The sequence below is a fragment of the Gossypium hirsutum genome, chromosome D05 (assembly GCF_007990345.1).
Source record: "Gossypium hirsutum isolate 1008001.06 chromosome D05, Gossypium_hirsutum_v2.1, whole genome shotgun sequence".
NCBI classification, from domain to species: domain Eukaryota; kingdom Viridiplantae; phylum Streptophyta; class Magnoliopsida; order Malvales; family Malvaceae; genus Gossypium; species Gossypium hirsutum.
Window position 1 is genome coordinate 60260482 of NC_053441.1, and position 20572 is coordinate 60281053.

The following is a 20572-nucleotide window of genomic DNA, read 5'->3' on the forward strand; positions in this document are numbered from 1 at the left end:
AAGATGCAAATATTCTAAAAAATGTCATACCAACACTAAAAGATGTGTAGGGCTGGATGGGTATTCAATATCCTATATGGTGTGTTGGATGGTTGGAGATGGTGTGTAGCGGATAGGGGTATGATTGTAAATCTACATCTATTGTGTTCTTATATGGTTTTTATTTTTGATATATGTCTAATTAATTTCTATTGATGATATGATATGTTACACACTGAGTTTCGAAACTCATTCTTTGCTTATTTGCTACTTTAAGGTAACCCTCAGACTTAGGATGGGTCGGGGCGACAAGAGTTCGGATAAAATATTATACTTTTCTTATGGTTAATTAAATATTAAGATTGTTGTGTTTTGTTATTTTTGAACTGTTTTAGACATTTTGGGAATGTCATTTTTAACCGTTTATTGATTTTAAAGGGAAACTTCACGAACATCAAAACGATAGATTTTCAAAACACGACTTATGTTTTCCAAATCGAATTTAACTAAAAATTTCGCTGCAAATAAATGTGTTTAATCGTGTTTTCCAAAATTGAACTTGACTGAGATTTTTCCCGCAGTGCAACAGTAAACATTTTCAAAGTATAATTAATCAATAGTTTCTTCGAATCTGTTAATGAAGATATGTTTTTTAGTAAACTGGATTTTTACGTAACGACCATAACTTCTAGACCGGAATTGGGTGTTACAAAATTACTTTTGACAAAAAAATAAAAATACAAACCAAATATAACATAAACGTATTACAAAAAAGTGAAAGAAATTAGAAATAATCAAAAGAATTTATTCAAAAAACAAAAAGAAATCATCAAAAAGACAAACATGTCTTAATTTATAAGTTTTTTATTAAGATTTTCTCACATGCAGGAAAAACCACCTTCAGTTGCAGTTCTAATCAGACCTGAAAAATAATAATATACAACTTTGTTATTTAGTTAAGGATATATTTCTCAACGTTGAAAGAACTTTGTTAAGGAGTGAAGAAAGTCAATTTATTACCTTGTTGAAACACCATTGATTCTCCTCACTAACCTTGCTTTCAGCAGAACAAATGTAACATAAACCCAATCCTTTGCATTATCCATGTAACGATAATATGAATGCCTCAATGAACGCTAGAAGAACACAACACTGCAAAACCCCCAGAAACCCACAGCAAATCCAAGTCCCGTGCCAGTGTAAAACCATTTCATGAACTCATCAGAATCTTCTTCACTTCCTACTGCAGCTTTGCCAGGAGGTGGTTCCACCATTGAGCAATTTGGTGAAATAGGAGGACCACAAAGTCCTCTATTATGGGAAAATGACGAAGGATCAAAGCTCTGTAGTTGAGTGCTGGTTGGAATTTTTCCAGACAAGTCTATAAGAAAAGTTCAAGTTGCTTAGAAATGTTAATTCAGATAAGCTTGTCGGGATGCTTCCTGAAAACTTGTTTCTTGACAAGTCAAGCACCTCTAGTTGTCTTATATGCCCAATCTTTTGAAGAATTTTTCCGTTAAAATGGTTTCTTGACAAGTTCAATACAACCAGTTCTTGAAGACTACTTAATTCTTCAGGAATCTCTCCTGTTAAATTGTTACAAGAGAGATCAATGGCTAGTAGCAATCCAAGTTGTGGATAGCTTTGCTTTGTTCCCTTCCATGTAAGCAATGCCTCATCAACATATCTAACCTGAATGATCCATATAAACTCACCGTTCACACCCTCCGGAGATAAAAATCTAGGTCCAGTATCTAAGATGTGATGCTCAATCCTTCGATCTAAACTCACTTTTTTTGCCATGGAAGTGAAATTATTGAGGCATGGTGGTATGGTACCAGAGATTTTATTTACCGAGAGGTCCAAGATTTGTAGATTTTTCAATCCACAAAGTTGATGGGGAATCCTTCCCCTGAACTGGTTCCCTTGAAGGCTAAGAAAAACCAACGATGAAAGCTTCTGAACGATCCACATAGGTATTTCTCCTGATAATTCATTATCACTCAAGGCGAGAAATTTTAACTTGGCACAATTCTGTAAAGATGAAGGTAATACTCCAGAGAATTTATTACCACGTAAACTTAGCATTTCAAGAGAAATCAGAGATCTTAAGGAGCTTGGAAGTGAGCCTGAGAAACTATTATCACCCAAATTCAAAGCTGTTAAAAACGGGAAACTTCCAAAACAGTCTGGAACCACTCCAGAAAATAGATTATTTGAGAGATCAAACAATGTAAAAAAAACTGCACCAGTAAAATTGCAAATTGGAGAGACTAAACCAGTAAACTTGTTTTTGGAAAGGTTAATGGTCCCCATATTGTAGTCTAAAGAAAAACGTGTTAATGGTCCTGAGAAATTATTAGAGCTTGGATCTAGATGGCTTATGTGGATAGAGTTATTTGGAAAAGTACCACTGATCTGATTGAAAGACATGTTTATGTACTTTAAACCATGAAATGAGCCCCAAAACCAGTAGGGAAGAGAATCTGAAATTCCTGAAGCCGAAATATCAAGGTATTCCACATAAGAAATATAATGGTCAGGGGTTAGGATGCCCATTTGTGTCCGAATCCAATCTGGGAAATGAGGCCCTAACTTGCAAGAGCAAAGCATTATTTGAGTCAGTTGAAAAGGAGGAGTCCATCTGGAGTTGAGTTTCAAAGTTAAAGAAGTGTAGGATAAATCCAACTTCTGTAAGTAGGTGAAATTTGAGAAATGAGCTTCGGAAATCACATCACCATCAAAAGAATTCCCTGCAAGCCGCAAGACTTGCAAGTTGGAAAGTTGTCCAATGCTTTTGCTTATGGATCCATTTAAAAGGTTGTACCCAAGATCTAGAACCATAAAATCTGGTAGTTTTCTGATTTCATTCAACACGGAATCTCCCCTAACTTGATTCTCAGCTAATATCAAAAGATTATCACTCAAATAAAGTTCTTGAATAGCCATCATGTTCCCGAAAGCTTCTGGAATTGGACCTTTCAACCGGTTACTTGAGAGATTAAGGGAAACAAGGTTGCTGCTAACATTAAACAGCCATGGATATATGGCAGAAGAAGGGAGATTATTATCAGAGAGATCGAGATAGGTGAGAGATGTAGAAGAGTTGGCAATGGAAAGTGATGAAGAAGATATGCTTGGAAGATCACCGTCGAAACCATTTTTTTGGAAAATAAAAATTTTAGGTGTCGACTTTAAAAAATAAAATAAATGGGAGTCGCCACCAATCTTTTATTGAGGTGTGATTGGATCACCTAAAAAACGACTTTGGTCTACGAGTTTTAGAAAAACAGATCCGGGAGTCAGTTACGTACGAGGAAGGATTAGCACCCTCGTAACGCCCAAAATTGGTACCTAGTTAATTAATTAGTGTCTTAAGGTTGAGAATTTGGAAAAAACGTGATCCTTAGCAAAACTTAAAAGGTTACGTATTAAGACCCTTATTATTTCTGAGAAAGAAGATACCACACCCAATGCGTTAGGGCACAGCATTCTAATTTTCCCCAAAATGAATTGGGCCAAAATACTTGTACAATAAAACTTTAAAAGAACATCCACTTATCCAAGATTTAAGAAATCACACCTAATACGTTAGGGCACGATTTCTTTAGAATCCCAAACTTGAAATATTTCCTTTACTTTAAAAGAATATCCACTTATCCAAGATTTAAGAAATCACACCCAATACGTTAGGGCACAATTCCTTTAAAATCCCAAACTCGGAATATTTCCTTTATTATTTTTTTAAAAAAATTTCATTTCAAGAAATCAATGCGTCACATCCAATACGTTAATACACAACGTGTTGAATTCCCAATAATAAGTTTTTATTTTTTTGATTAAAGAGAAATGCTCGATTGTTAGATTTAACGAAGAAAATCGGAACCCAATAAGTTAGGGCTCAATTTCCTTGAAAATCCTAAATACAAACATTATCTCAAAAAAAAATTTCTATTTTAAAATTTGAGTAAAAAAATGATGTAACGTTATTTTATACGTACAAATGCTATAATAATAATAACAACAATAATAAATACATCAATGACATAAAAATAATATAAACAAATGAATAAACGAAATAAAAAACAGTAATCCATGATATGCAAAATATTAAATGTAAACACCATTATACAATGAATGGGAAAGCAAACAAAATAAATAAAGATCAGAAGACGTATAATATACACATGGAAATTATGAAGATAAAAATATACATATAATTTACAAATAAAATTTTGGGTTATAGAATTTATATATAAATATAATACATAATATACTTATGCAAATAAAGAAAAAAATATAATTATACGTACATATATAAAATAATAAAAATAGGTATATTTTAAAAAAGAAAAGTGAGTATTTAATCATTTAAAAAAACGTAAATATATACAAAGAAATATGAAAATATTTATTAAAAATATAGGAAAATATTAGTTTAAAAAATATTAGCTGAAAAAATAAGTATGTTCATAAAAATATACATATATATATTTTTAAAAAATGAAAATAAAATAATTATTACACTATCAATTAATAAAATAAATAAAAAGAACATAAAAAAAACTAAATTGAATTGCAATTAAAAAATCTGGGGTAAATCCGCAAATAAATAAAAGTAAAAGGACTAATTTGAACGCGTGAATTACGTAGAGGGGCTGGAAGGAAAATTTTCCCTTCTCCTCTAAAACGGCGCCGTTCAAGTGGATTAAATTGAAATTTAAAATAAATAAAAGGGTAAATTAAAAAAATAAAAAAAACTTAATTACAAAAACATTAAAAGGCGGAGGGGCTAAATAAAAATAAATAAAATTCGCAGTGGTGTCACCTTCTCCTTTTTTTTTAAATCGTAAATAAATAAAAAATAATCGAACGAAAAATAGTAAACCACCTTTAAAAACTGCCAATCGTTCCCTTTTTTTATTCCTCCCTTTCCTCCTTTTTTTTTACAATGAAGGGAGAGGCCTCTATTTATAGCTGAGCCTCCCCAAATCCAATGGTACAAATCAGTTACATCAACGGCTGAGATTAAAGGGTATCTACAAATTAAATCTCTAAGATTACAAAATCATATATTCTAAGATTGCATATCATATCTAAGATTATATGTCATATCTAAGATTGCATATCATATCTAAGATTGCATATATCATATCTTGGATTGCATATCATATCTAAAATTTCATATCCTCAAAAATTATGTTTCCATATGTGAGCCCGGGCTAAAATTGGGTATTACAGCTGCCCCTCTTTGCTCTTTCTTGTGTAACAGGGACGAAGCAAAGACTTTAAAAATGCCCGATTTTGTCCGGTCGTGCTGAACCTTGGTACATCTTCAGAAGTATAGGAATTAGTGCCATCTTCAGTCTGCCTCATTGCAACTTCAGGAGGATAAGACTTGCTTATTTAGTCTGCTCCACTGTAACTTCAGGGAGATAAGACTAGATGCGATCTGCTCTCTGTAACTTTAGAGAGATAAGATCTGAAGTTTTAATCCGCTCCAATGCAACTTCAGGGAGATAGGATTATCGGCTTTAATCTGCTCCACTGTAACTTCAGGGAGATAAGACTTGCCATCTTTAGTCTGCCCCACTGCAACTTCAGGAGGATAAGACTTGCTTACTTAGTCTGCTCCACTGCAACTTCAGGGAGATAAGACTAGATGCGATCTACTTTTTGCAACTTCAGAGAGATAAGATCTGAGGTTTTAATCCGCTCCACTGCAACTTCAGGGAGATAGGATTTACAATCTTCAACCTTCTCCGCTGCTGCTCAGGGAGACAAGGCTTGGTGGCTTAAATTTGCTTCCTACTATCTTGGAAAGATAAGATTCGCCGTCTTCGATCTGCTCCACTACTGCTTAGGGAGATAAGATCTACAATCTTCAACCTTCTCCGCTGCTCTTGAGGAAGACAAGGCTTGGTGGCTTAAATCTGCTTCCCACTATCTTGGAAAGATAAGATTCGTCGTCTTCGATCTGCTCCACTACTGCTTAGGGAGATAAGATCTACAATCTTCAACCTTCTCCGCTGCTGCTCAGGGAGACAAGTCTTGGTGACTTAAATCTGCTTCCCACTATCTTGGAAAGATAAGATTCGCCGTCTTCGATCTGCTCCACTGTCAATGCAGGAAGGCAAGATCTGCTCTTTCACTGATCTATTCTCTGTGGAACATGACCTGTATAATGAACCTAACTATGCCTAATGATTAGGATGTCATGATCAAAATGCATCAAATGCTCCTAACTAGACATGTGTGAATTTTGCATGAATGTAAGATTTATTTTTCCGAGAATGATCCCTCTTAGGTTGTCATTACTCGAAGTTTATTAAGGCTTTATGACTGACGTGCTACAACGCCTTCTTGCTTCACTAGCTTTTCTGAAGAAACATTTAGCCAGGCTGTCCCCCACTGTGAACCTCCAAGTTTAATCCATTGGGATGCAAAATTTGTACCCTCTTTCTTCTACCGTGACCCAAGGGTAAAAATATCTGGCCTTTTCTCAATCCTCTGCTATCACAATTCGAAGATACAGAATGCGAAACTCTTTGGTTTCCTACACCATTCCTAGGGTGTCATTTCAAATAATCAAGCACAAATGAAGCTTCTCCAAGGAAACCCCTTCTTATTGTTTGGTGATTTAAAATTTGTCACCCATCTGACATCCTGTCATTTTGTTTGATCAATGTTTTTGACAACAAAATCCAAAGAGATAGTCTTCATTTAGACTCTTCCTTCTCAGATTTCCAACCTTTAAACTTGGTGCGTTCTAAATAATAGTCTTGTTTCAGGCTCCTGTATTATTTAGAAACTTCTAGAGTAATATGCAAAATTTCCTTCGTGAAAGTTTTATTAGTCCATTAATCATTATTCTAATGCAACATGCTTGCAAAAAGGGTATAACAATGGATGAGAATACAATTGGTTCTGAGCATAGCTCGAAAGGAATAGATTATCAAAAATAGTAAACAAGGATAGCAAAGAAATTGATTGGGAATGTGTATCTTGGAAAAGAATGAAGTATTCCAAGAACAACAAATTCAACATAAATAGTATGAAAATTGGGTGCCCCAGATATCGCAGCTTGAACTTCTCTGCACAAACTTTTTAAAGATCCTTCTGAGTTTGACATGTGTTTAAGAGATCCACAGTACTCTGCCAATGCCCTAAGATGTTGCCTACCTTTTCCTGATAATTCAGGTATAACAAGATCGCCATATGCCCCCATCTGGTCAAAATTTGAACTGCTCTGATCACCTCTTGCCCCATTCTAATCAAATATTTGAGCCGCCCTTTTCGAGTTTTCAACTCAAATCCCCTTTGGTCTCAAGGCGCCCTTTCTGGGTTTTCACCTTGGCCTCTCCATTTTCTTTCTTCTTTTTTTTTTTTGAAATAATTTTGATTGAATCTGAACTCATAGGATTAGGCACGTCCTTGTTATCCCTTCTGATCAAAATCAACACTTTTTCATATAAGGCCTTCAACATAAGGCCCTTCCCATCTTGGATAAAATTCTTTTTGTATAGGAAAGATCCCCTTCAATACCAGGTCCCTCTCAAGGAGTTCTCTAAGGCGAACCTTTTTTGTGAGCTCGCATCATTTTCTTTTGGCACATTTGACCATGATGGATAACTTTGAACATTCCTCTTCAATTAGATCTAAAAACTCAGAGTGACAGAATCTTGTCTTCAATAGGCAAAACCACGATGGGCCCAAGAGAAAGTCATTGCCCCAGCAGAGTAGTTTTTTTTTGCCATCTTTTCTTTGGGCAATATGGCATTAATCGTGAACAGACTGTAAACTTTTGATATTGTGATGTTGTTCAAATTTAGTACATTGTCAGATGTGATCCTTTTGGCATTCCATATGATTGACATACGAAGCAGCTTCCACACATTTAGTAAAGTAATTGATGATCATAAAGATGAATTGATGACCGTCAAACTCTTTTGGCGAGATCGACCAAATGACCTCCATGCCCCACATAAGGAGAAGTCATGTACCCTGATAATTCTTTGTAGGGTGAGATCCATTTTTCGACTTGTTCAACCATCCTTAACAGGTCCAGAAATAGGCTACGATCTATGACATCTTCAAAGTTATGAGATCCCTCTAAACACATGTCTCGCTCAGAAGGAGATTCTGAGTCAGTAGCAGCGTCACTCATGTCATTGATATCTGAGGACCCATAGTAATTGCAAAAGAATATACAAAAGAATGTGTGAATTTACGAATGATTATTTATACAATATAATTATGAACGAAAGAATGATGTGGAAGAAAATCCAAAAGAATGAAAGAATAATTACTCGCAAAGAATGAAAAAATATTGGCACAAATGCAAAGATGTATGTTATTAGAATAATGATGTTCAGACTTGAGCCTATTTCATAAAGGAATTCCTATTGTTTTTAGGCTAAAAGCAACAAGAATGTTCTGAACATTACTTTAAACAAGCTCTAAAGACTACAGAGATTTCTTCCACAATCCAATTACTTAGAACACTCCCAAATTTTATAAGGGCAGACATCTAACAAGGTCCCTTTTCAATTGTGTCTCCGTATGTGAACACTTCTCAACACCTCTTCATATATTGCATTCATACCATTATCAATCATGATTGGGTAGCGAATTTCCTGCATTAGATGAGTCATCCAACTTGACAATACCCATGTTGATTAATTTTTCAACTAGCTTTTTGAAGGCAATGCAATTCTCTATTGAGTGCCTCGTAATTCCCGCATGATAATCGCATTGTGCACCTGTGTCGTACCATTTGGGATACGGGGGCTGTGGAGGTTTCACATGTAAAGGAGCAACAACATGCGCATTGAATAAGCTTTGATACAGCTCCTTGTACGACATTGAAATTGGCGTGAATTGGAGCTTTTCAGTACCTGGCTTCACATATGATTCTTGCTTTAAAGGAACCTGATGGTTGGTGGTTTCTGTCTTTAACCGACCCACAGCGATTGGTCTTGAGTGGCCCTTGTTATATCTGCCTTCATTTTTCCCCTTATTCCCTTTATTCCTTGAGGCTTTTATAATATCTGGGTGCTCTACCTTCACCTGTTTTATTTCTGATGAATTGTCAAGAGCAACAGGATTGGATTTTGAGTTTGTCAGACGATATACTGGTGTCGATGTACCAGTCAGATATTGTCGGGATCTGATAGTAAAGAGTGCCTCTTGTGGACATGCGTCTGGTTGGGCCTGGACACTTATCAAGGTAAAATCTGGAGAATATATAGGGTCCTCATTATCATCCCCAAAGTGAGCTGCTGGGCTTTTCCCTTTACCCAATAATTGGGTTATCTGGCTCATATTTATTTGGAATTCTAGCATCTGATTCCTCATTTCTTGTTGAAATTCAGTCAATTGCTCTTGCATCTGTATTTGCATTTGCTCTATTCTCTCCAATCTTTGATCCATGCCTCCTGACTTTACTCGGGTACTATAACGGTGTTCGGTTGATTGGTTGGTTTCCAGATTAACTGAGGAATGATGTAAATTAATTAGAATCTTTTAATGTTTTTAAATGCATATGAAGTAATGCAATGCATGAATGCAAAAAGACGTCAATTTTGATTTAATTCCATATAAGAGAACCTTACTAGAAAGTAAATTTCTTTACATAAAGTGAATTACAAATAAGACTTTGCCCTAGTACCTAGAACTCTGATCTTCCTAAGTAACAAAACTAATTCTTGCCCCCGATCCGATTCTAATTCATACTTCATACTTAGCATGTCAGCCTGTACTGCTAAAATCTATACGTAATCAGCTACTTCTCGAATCTAGACCACAGCTTCCTTCATAAGATGATCTCTACTCCTAACTTGACTCTGAAAGTGGTGGAGCTGTTCATTATTACTACTTCCGTTTGTGTTCAAGTGCTTGATCTGGATCTCACAATTTTGCAGCACCGTTTCTAACTCTTCCAAGGAATGCACTTGCTGTCCCTCTTTTGCTTAACTCGTGTAGTGACCCACTACTCACTCATCCTTGTTATACCTATCAGCTTCTTTGAAAAGGTTGGCACATTTACCGTTCTCGAGTAAACTCTATCCACTTGAAACTTTGAACATCGGAGTAAAGCCACATATTTTCTATCGTAGGTACCAAATCGACATTCCCAAACGTGAAGCAACTGTGAGCAGGATTCCAAAACCGGGCGAGGGCTCGAAACAAATGTTTGTCTACCTTCACATCAAGCAAATAAGGCAAGTCCCCATAATTGTCGTAAAATAACTGCCTAGCCTCATTATTCCATTGATTCCAAATTTCTTTCAACTCTTGCAAATTGTTTTGAGTTACACTGATGCGAGTAAAATCCCATAATTCTGATACATACCCATCGGCCAGGCTATCACCCTTTTCTTGCTGCGTTGTTTCAAACCAAGTTTGGACAGCCACATTGTCCTCCACTTTATCAAGAAACCCTTTTTCCATGTTAAGCTTTCTATCTAGCAACCGAATCTGAACTGACGCCTTTTATGATGAAATGAAATGCCATGTCATGCAAATAAAACACCAAAAGTCAGTATAACATAGAAACATAAGATATAATCAAGAAATAGTAAAGATCCCTAATTGGATATCTACTATGGTTTAGTATAGTTTTACCTAGGGTGGATTCTTAAGGTTCATTATATGAAGTTTGGCTTCTAGAGTAAAGGTACCCGAACCAGCAGATTCCTCAATCCTCACCCATTATAGGCTCATATGGATCGAGTTCGGTTCAGGGGAATACATTTCCCTATGGCTGCACGGAGATGAAAATCTCACGAAGACATAGGTACGGATGTATCCCGGAAGCAATCCACTACCCTACACGGAGATAAAAACCTCACGAAGGCATAGCTTCTCACTCCCACTTAAAAGGGCCAAAATTGTTCAACTCATGAAAAGCATAATGCAAACAATATTTAAACAAGAAGGTAAGGAATGAAAAAGGATGTTATGAGTTTTTTTTTAAAAATATTTTCTCGACCGTAAGACAAAAGTTAATTAACTTTGTGGCTCGACTCTCTTATTTTTTTTAAAAAAGTCCCCAGTGGAGTCGCTAAGCTGTCGAAACCATTTTTTTGAAAAATAAAAATTTTAGGTGTCGACTTTAAAAAACAAAATAAATGGGAGTCGCCACCAATCTTTTATTGAGGTGTGATTGGATCACCTAAAAAACAACTTTGGTCTACGAGTTTTAGAAAAACGGTTCCGGGAGTCAGTTACGTATGAGGAAGGATTAGCACCCTCGTAACGCCCAAAATTGGTACCTAGTTAATTAATTAGTGTCTTAAGGTCGAGAATTTGGAAAAAAACGTGATCCTTAGCAAAACTTAAAAGGTTACGTATTAAGACCCTTATTATTTCTGAGAAAGAAGATACCACACCCAATGCGTTAGGGCGCAGCATTCTAATTTTCCCCAAAATGAATTGGGCCAAAATACTTGTACAATAAAACTTTAAAAGAACATCCACTTATCCAAGATTTAAGAAATCACACCCAATATGTTATAGCACGATTCCTTTAGAATCCCAAACTTGGAATATTTCCTTTACTTTAAAAGAACATCCACTTATCTAAGATTTAAGAAATCACACCCAATACGTTAGGGCACAATTCCTTTAAAATCCCAAACTCGGAATATTTCCTTTATTATTTTTAAAAAAAATCTTCATTTCGAGAAATCAATGCGTCACATCCAATAGTTAGGACACAACATGTTGAATTCCCAATAATGAGTTTTTATTTTTTTGATTAAAGAGAAATGCTCGATTGTTAGATTTAACGAAGAAAATCGGAACCCAATACGTTAGGGCTCAATTTCCTTGAAAATCCTAAATACAAACATTATCTCAAAAAAAAATTTCTATTTTAAAATTTGAGTAAAAAAATGATGTAACGTTATTTTATACGTACAAATGCTATAATAATAACAACAATAATAAATACATCAATGACATAAAAATAATATAAACAAATGAATAAACGAAATAAAAAACAGTAATCCATGACATGCAAAATATTAAATGTAAACACCATTATACAATGAATGGGAAAGCAAACAAAATAAATAAAGATCAGAAGACGTATAATATACACATGGAAATTATGAAGATAAAAAATATTACATATAATTTACAAATAAAATTTTGGGTTATAGAATTTATATATAAATATAATACATAATATACTTATGCAAATAAAGAAAAAAATATAATTATACGTACATATATAAAATAATAAAAAATAGGTATATTTTAAAAAAGAAAAAGTGAGTATTTAATCATTTAAAAAACGTAAATATATACAAAGAAATATGAAAATATTTATTAAAAAATATAGGAAAATATTAGTTTAAAAAAATATTAGCTGAAAAAATAAGTATGTTCATAAAAATATACATATATATATTTTTAAAAAAATGAAAATAAAAATAATAATTACACTATCAATTAATAAAATAAATAAAAAGAACATAAAAAAAACTAAATTGAATTGCAATTAAAAAATCTGGGGTAAATCCGCAAATAAATAAAAGTAAAAGGACTAATTTGAACGCGCAAATTACGTAGAGGGGCTGGAAGGAAAATTTTCCCTTCTCCTCTAAAACGGCGCCATTCAAGTGGATCAAATTGAAATTTAAAATAAATAAAAGGGTAAATTAAAAAAATAAAAAAAAAACTTAATTACAAAAACATTAAAAGTCGGAGGGGCTAAATAAAAATAAATAAAATTCGCAGTGATGTCACCTTCTTTTTTTTTTTAAATCGTAAATAAATAAAAAATAATCGAACGAAAATAGTAAACCACCTTTAAAAACTGCCAATCGTTCCCTTTTTTATTCCTCCCTTTCCTCTTTTTTTTTACAATGAAGGGAGAGGCCTCTATTTATAGTTGAGCCTCCCCAAATCCAATGGTACAAATCAGTTACATCAACGGCTGAGATTAAAGGGTATCTACAAATTAAATCTCTAAGATTACAAAATCATATATTCTAAGATTGCATATCATATCTAAGATTGCATATCCTCAAAAATTATGTTTCCATATGTGAGCCCGGGCTAAAATTAGGTATTACAATCACAATGTCTTAGACTTAGTTTTTGGAGCAAAGGAAGGTGACTAATGACTTGAGACCAATCATTGGCATTGCTCACGTTAGTGAAGCTGAGATCAACCTCTTTCAAACGAGAAAGATGGGAAAGCCACTCAAGTTTTCCAACATTGAAAACCCTACCGTTGCCACCCAATCTAAAAGTCTCCAACATTGAAAGATTTCCAAGTAGAGAAGGAATTGGACCTCTAAAATTAGCATTAGAGAGATCCAGTAATTTCAATTTTTTCAAAGAACCAAAAAACTCTGGGATGAGACTTCCATTAAAATCATTACTGCTGAAATTTAAAGAAGTCAAATGATGTAGTTTAAGCAGTGAAGGGCTAATTGTACCTGCTACAACCAGGGTTGGTAGCTAAAATCAAGCATTTCAACGTATCCTGTAAAGCTGTTGCAATAGACGCCACGCCATAGACAGCACTCCTCACTTATCCAAAAAAGGGCGTCGTTGCCTGAAAAAACGGTAGCTTGAAGGCTGTGCTTAAATTCAAGTAGCGCTTTTCTCTCATGAAGAAGAAGACAAGATATTGCGAAAAATAAAACAAATTTATGAGACCTCGTACTTGACATCGTAATCATGAAATATGAAGCAAGAGCAAATGAAATAGTGTTTTGATTGTTTTAATTATCTTTTTTTTTTTGATGAAATGATTGTTTTAATTATCATAGGCACAATTAGGGTTGAAAATAGTGAGGGAGAAAAGGCATGCCTTTGAATAATCTTTCAATAACGTGTGATAGGGTGAAATTTATGAGTCCTACTATACCTTGAATTGATGACTTAGACTTGCTTTTTGTTTCAATTAATTTAATTTACCCACAATTTTCTTCTTCAGTTTCATACGAAGCAAACGAACAATAGGTCTTGAATTCTTTTTGACTATAAGCACTAATTAGGGCCTGTTTTGCTTTTGTTCTAAATTCTACTTGAGCTTTACAATGTAAATTTTCAATTTTCCACACTAGACTTACTTTTTCTTAATAATTTAATTCCCCTCAACTTTTTCTTCAATTTCATACGAAGCAAGAAAAGCAATTGTCTGTAATTAACAATGTGAGCTGAATGTTATTGAAGTATTGTTAAAAAAAAAAACCTAGAAGAAGCTGATATCTATACCTCCTGACATCATAATGATCATAAAAAATAGTATTTTATTTTATTATTTTGGATTCTACATGTCATTATCTACTATCATAAAAATGTTAGCCTATATTAAAAGGTGATCTAATAAAACAAGTTTATGAGACCTCATACTTGACATCGTAATCATGAAATATGAAGCAAGAGCAAATGAGATTGTGTTTTGTTGTTGTAATTCTGAATGCTAATAGCTGAGGAAATGCCTCTTGATAAAGACCCAACTTGACTGGAATATGAGCATTCATACTATATGGATGTATTTAATTATTTAAGATTGTTTCACATGAAGAAAGAAAATAAGAAAAGTAATTGTAGCAAATCAATTATGGGTGTTGATACTATTATCTCTCTAATTGAGGATTAGGCCTGTTTTGCTTTCATTCTTTTTTTTTAATTCTTTAATCAATGAGTTTTTTCTTCTGAAACTACATCGATGGGAAATTTTAAAATAATATAAAAAATTAGTAAAAAGTTAATTTTTTAATAATAAAACCAATATGAAGAATACTTAAACAATTAGCATCAGCTATGCAGCTAAAAACAAACTCCATCAACAAACCCAATCTACATATATAAAATTAGTACATAAATTTGTTCATTTCTGTAAGACTGATACTTATGACTTTTTCTCCCAGATTGATATTTCTCAACTTTTTTTTCTTTCAATTAAATTAATACCCAAATCTAACGTTGTTAATTTTTTGTTAATGTGGTACTACTGACCAATTGCACGCCGTGACGCTCCTCTTGTACATCTTTTTCTTTTTTATTTTATTTTATCTTATATTTTTCTTTTTGCCCTTTTCTTTCTTTTTGCTATGTTACATTACACTGATTCTTTACGAGGTCTGACTTCTCCTTTCTAGTTCAATTCGCTGACTAGTAAGTTCGATTTAATGTTTTGGTGTCAAAAGTTCTTCGACGTAACTTCGATTTTGGAATGTTAGTTTTTAGTGATGTGACTTCGAATTAACCATTTGTTGGGAAATTGCTTGTCCTTTAGGGATGGGAATTCATCCTTGTTGATTCTGCATCGAATCCGTATCAAGTGGGTACCGAAATCCCAATTTTAGTTTCGAGTTTAGTCATCGAAAAATAAACTGTCAACACCACATGACCGTGTGGCAAGCTGTGTAACTCACTGTTCACAAGAATTGGAGGCACACGGGTGTGTGCCCAGACTGTATGTGGTTATGTGTTGTGCAGAGTTAACACGGGCCAATCACATGAGTGTGTGTCCAGGCTATGTAACTCACTGTTTGCGAACTAGAACCACATAGACATGTGACACGGGTATGTGTCAGGTTGTGTAGGACACATGAGCAAGCACACGAGCATTTGTCAGACCGTGTAGAGTCATACAGGCTAGCTTTCCAGGCTGTGTGAAACCACACGAGCATGTAGGCAAATATTCTAAAATTTTCCTTCGGGCCATGAACGTCGCCCGGTACAAAAATAGGCCTTCCGTAAGGTTTGTATGATCTGTATTAAGCTATAAAACTCTTTATTTGTTGATTTGCTAGTGCAGAATCTGCTATCCGTACGCTTGTCTATTTTGATATAAGCTAGAAATGGTAACTGGCTAATGTATAATGTACCTCTGTTTGGATACGTTAAGGTATGCGATTTATCTAGGTACGATCTGTATTCTGTTAAGTCTGATGGTACGCCTTATGTTACTCTATGACATAGAATATGATATATCTGAATATGTTAAATTGACTGGTATTGATTCTAACTTATAATCATGCATATGATTTCATAGCAATCTGATATGATTTGTTGAGATTTGATAAATCTGTTTTATAAGCATAAACTCCCATGGCTCTTGATTCTATTATTGTACGATAGCATGACCTACATGCTTACCACGTTGACTCTGTATCTGCATGCCATGACATATTGCATAGGATTGAAATGATGTGAAAGGAGGAAGTTTCTGGCAGTTTACTAATTTGCATTATTTGGTGGTTTATCCACAACTCTATTATGACAACTTGACTGCAATATAGTGACTCGACCACATGTCTCTGATCTGTCAGATTCACCGAAAATTTAGGTGGCACTGTCCACAATTATTTGTTGGTGTGATTTGGTTGGATGGGTTCTGAGGAACTCTATTTTGGTGTGTAACGAAGTTGGGTAGGATGTTTTCTGATAAATCTTCACTCTAATTGATTTCGAAAAACAATACTGCATTGACATCGACATACAATTTCTATTATGTTTTGCATTGTTTTGTACTATTCTGTCTGGTTCTGCTCTATTTTGAATTGTTTATTTTACTTTGTTCAGTCTTGTTCTGCTATGCTACCACTGTTCAAATCTCTATGATACTCTAGAACTGTTTCGCACTGGTTATACAAATGTTCTTAAGTTCTCCTCATTATTATGAATTATATGTTACAATATGTTTATTTGTATTTGAGTTTGGTTATGCACGATGCTTGTAGCTCATATTTTGTTTTATCTTTTTCTGTGTAGGTAAACATCTAACTTAAGATTGGATGGTGTATTGGAGCTCAGGTTGTTTTTACACTGATGTAAATATGATTTGATCTTTTGGAATTGTAATATGTTTTTGAACTTGTTCTGGTTTTGGCTAATTTCATCAGTAACTAATAATCTCTAACACAGAGTTACAAAATCACCTAAATCAATTAAAATGAATTTTTGATTTTCAAAGTTAAAACTCTAAAAAGATTTCTGCTACAAATTAAGTAAAGTTTTGAATGGTTTCTGAATACTCAACGAAATCAATTTTCAGTACGTTGGTGTAACCTTTCTAGATTCAACTTAAACTTCTAGGTCGAGTTTTGGGCGTTACAGATACAGATCTTACCTCCATCTACTACACACCATCTTCATCCATCTCTATACACCAATTAGGGTAATAAATACTTATCTAACCCCACACACTAAGTAAGTGATCGTGTGTCACTATGCATAATTTGCACACAAGGCAGCCAGAAATAATGTGGCAGAGGAATCATGCTTTAACAGATTTCTTAAATTCACAAATCAAACGCAATATTTACACTATATACATGCTTTCAGATGTTACACATACAATATCAATACTATAGATTTCATATATCAGAGTCCTACATAACACATAACATACCCTACTAATTAGCTAACCTCGAAACACACTTTAAATACGACCATAATTGAATTTATTGAAAATGGGTCCACACGGCCTATTTGGCCCAGCCCATGTGGCCCACACAATTGCGTGGCGTCAATAATAAGCTTTTCGGCTTCAGGCCGTTCACATATATTCGGGATTGAAGTTACATAACTTATTGTTTTTTGAATTGTTGTTACAACAGTAGCACCAAAGTCTGTAGACAATAATCACCACACAAACGATTAATCAAATTGCACAATATTCGAATCAAAATCTTTGGTCCAAACTAGATTGGAGCATTAGATCAAATGAATGACTCTAACGAAACAACCCCTAAACTAATGTATTCAGACACTTACCCAATGCTAAGTCAATTCCTAAAACACTTCAAATTGTCGGAGAAGTATTTGTCGTACGATTTTCACCTAAATAGATTTGAAACAATTAAATCAAAACTCCACACCAACTCACATACTTCATATAATAACACTTAAAAGAATATGAATAGAAAAAACTTACTAACCAAACGTCGCACTAAACCAATATACCCTAATCACGCACAACCCACACACAGGGAAACAAAATAGAACAATGGCAACAAATCAACAAGGGTGATAATCGAAATTAAGAGAAGAAACAGATAATTGCAGAAGTAGAACGACATGAGAGACTTTGTCGCAACAAAATGGGGAAAGAGGGAAGTGGGAGAGATGGACGACAATTAGTGGGAAGATTTTTAGGATTTTTTTATAATCTCAAAAAGAATAATTCAAACAAAAATCCTATCTAATTTAAGTAGTAACCACCTATCAGATTACTCAATAGTAGAATTTTACTGAAACTTTGACTTGTATGAACAACAACAGTAGAGTCTGAACAAAAAATTATTTCTCTTTGCACACTTAGGATCCAAACACAAGAGTCTTACCATTGAACCAACGTGCTCATTCTTGTCAATAGTTGAACAAAAATAATAGATAAGCTAGATATTCAAAGTTAGGGGTTGGAACAAATAATAATCATAATAATTCAAAGGTAAGGATTTAAACATATATAGGACCTTAAGCACATAAACATCACTTAACCATTGAACCAACCTAATTCACTTGACACAATTTCACAATTCAAAAACATAAAATTTTGAAGCGTTACAATTAAGCTTTTCACAACTCAATTTTTAATTTGGGTAAACCCATTAGTCACTCTAAAATTGATTAAATTAATCACTCCACTATAAAATGATAACAGAATGTTGACTAAACATTTCTTATTTTGTTCACATTAGAATTACAACAAACTACCCTGTTAGTCACTTTAAATAGGAGTACTGATTCCTAATTTTGACATTCCAAAAGAATACATGTAAATGCAAAGTTAGTCTCCTATTACGATTTTAATGGTAGAGTGACTAATTTGATCAATTTCTTTTTTAAGTGACCAAGTTAACAAAAGAAAAATGTGACCAAAATAAGAATAACCCCTAGTTAGAGTGATTAATAGGATAATTTATCCTTTTATTTTTTCTTTACGGCCAGTAAATTCAACATAATAATTCTTAAATAATATATAATTAATTTAATATAATAGATTATATTATTTATAAAATTATTAATTTAAAGACCAAAGTCTTTGCATGATCCTATATCATATCCTTATGTTATATAAATAGACGAATATTTTAAAATAATATTTATATATATTATTTGACAGTATTGGGATTTAGCTGTCAGCCTTTTCATTAGTGCTTAAATTCTTTAATATAAAAATAAGATGAACATAAAATACGTTGTGATTGTTAGCACTAATTAACGATTATGGATGTTTATGCTTTCAATTTTCTCTTTTAGCCTCCACTGTCTTTGTCGAGTTAAAGAATTTGGTGCCATAAAAATTAAAAATAAATAAATATTTTCCCCAAAAATGAAAAAAAACCTAAAAATTACCATCTTTTTATTATGGAATAAATTGAGTGATTGGTTAAAAAATAAAATTAACTAAATTAATTAACTAACAAACACGACAAAGAACAAAATAAGAAAATAAACGATTAACAATCAAGAAGTGAAATAATACCTAGGAAAGAATTCACCTAGATTTTATCTGTCACTATCAATCTAAATTATGCAATTTCTTTACTTAGTAACTTTATCCATAGAAATCCATGAGTTACGCTAATATATTTTTCAAGAGTAAGGGCAACTGACTCTAGGTTGATTAATTGAAATTTCTTTCTAATTAAAACCCCTATTATCACATTAGCTCATGCTGTGGATTCTTATTAAATATTTGACTCTAATTTGATAGATTTATGTCGTCCTATTTCTAGGATTGCATGCAACTCCACTCAATTATGCAAGACATACTATTAAAAAAGGTCTATTCCTTCTCTGATTTAAGCACATCACATATGGATCAATAATCTAAAAGCATCAAACCAAGAATTAAGCACACATAATTGAGAACAAGATCTAAGTATTTGTTGCATAAAATAAAAATTAAAAGACAGAATCCATCATAGGGTTCATCTCCCCTAGGTATTTAGAAAATTAGTTCATAACTGAAAATAAAAGCATCCAAGATACATTATAACTAGAAGAAATAAAGAAGCTCAAGATAATCTCGTAAGAAATCAACTGGGAATCTTCAATTTTGACGGAAATTTGCTTTAGAATCGGCTTGAATGGTGTTTTCTGAATTGTTTTCCTGAATATTCTATGACTTTCCCTTTTATCTTCTTATGTTTGTTATATATACATCTTAGAATGCTCGAAAAATAAAAAAAATGTTTTCTCACAATTGAAGGTACAAATCTGAGAAATTGACACAGCCTACCACATTTCTTTGTGGTAGGCCATTTGGGCCACATGGTTGTGTAGCTAGGCCATGTGGAAGGGGTCAGCCTATGTGGCTCTTGTAACTTGTTCCGGTTTTAAACAAGAATTGTGGGAATTTTCTCTATTACTCATTCCACCCAAAATCAAGAACATATATACACGGTAAAATACAAAGATAGAAACCAAAATTATCTCCTAAACTTTAGCATCTAATCTCCTAAACTTTAGCATTTAATCTCCTAATTAAAAGGAAAGAGATGCACACAAAAACTACCATCTATATTTACAGAATAATTCCAATGGATGGGTCGGTGGGACAAGAGTTCGGATAAAATATTTTACTGTTCTTATGGCTAATTAAATATTA

The 20572-nt window shown here is 33.5% G+C and overlaps 1 protein-coding gene across 1 annotated transcript; it reads right to left on the reverse strand.

Moving 5' to 3' along the window:
* Positions 1-1115: 1115 nt before the first annotated feature.
* Positions 1116-9411, reverse strand: LOC107895006 (receptor-like protein EIX2). The gene is made up of 3 exons (XM_041092795.1): positions 8753-9411; positions 1430-3115; positions 1116-1335 (listed from the first exon to the last, which is right to left on the reverse strand). The coding sequence occupies exons 1-3, from the start codon at positions 9409-9411 to the stop codon at positions 1116-1118; spliced, it is 2565 nt and encodes an 854-aa protein (XP_040948729.1).
* Between the last annotated feature and the right edge of the window lie 11161 nt (positions 9412-20572).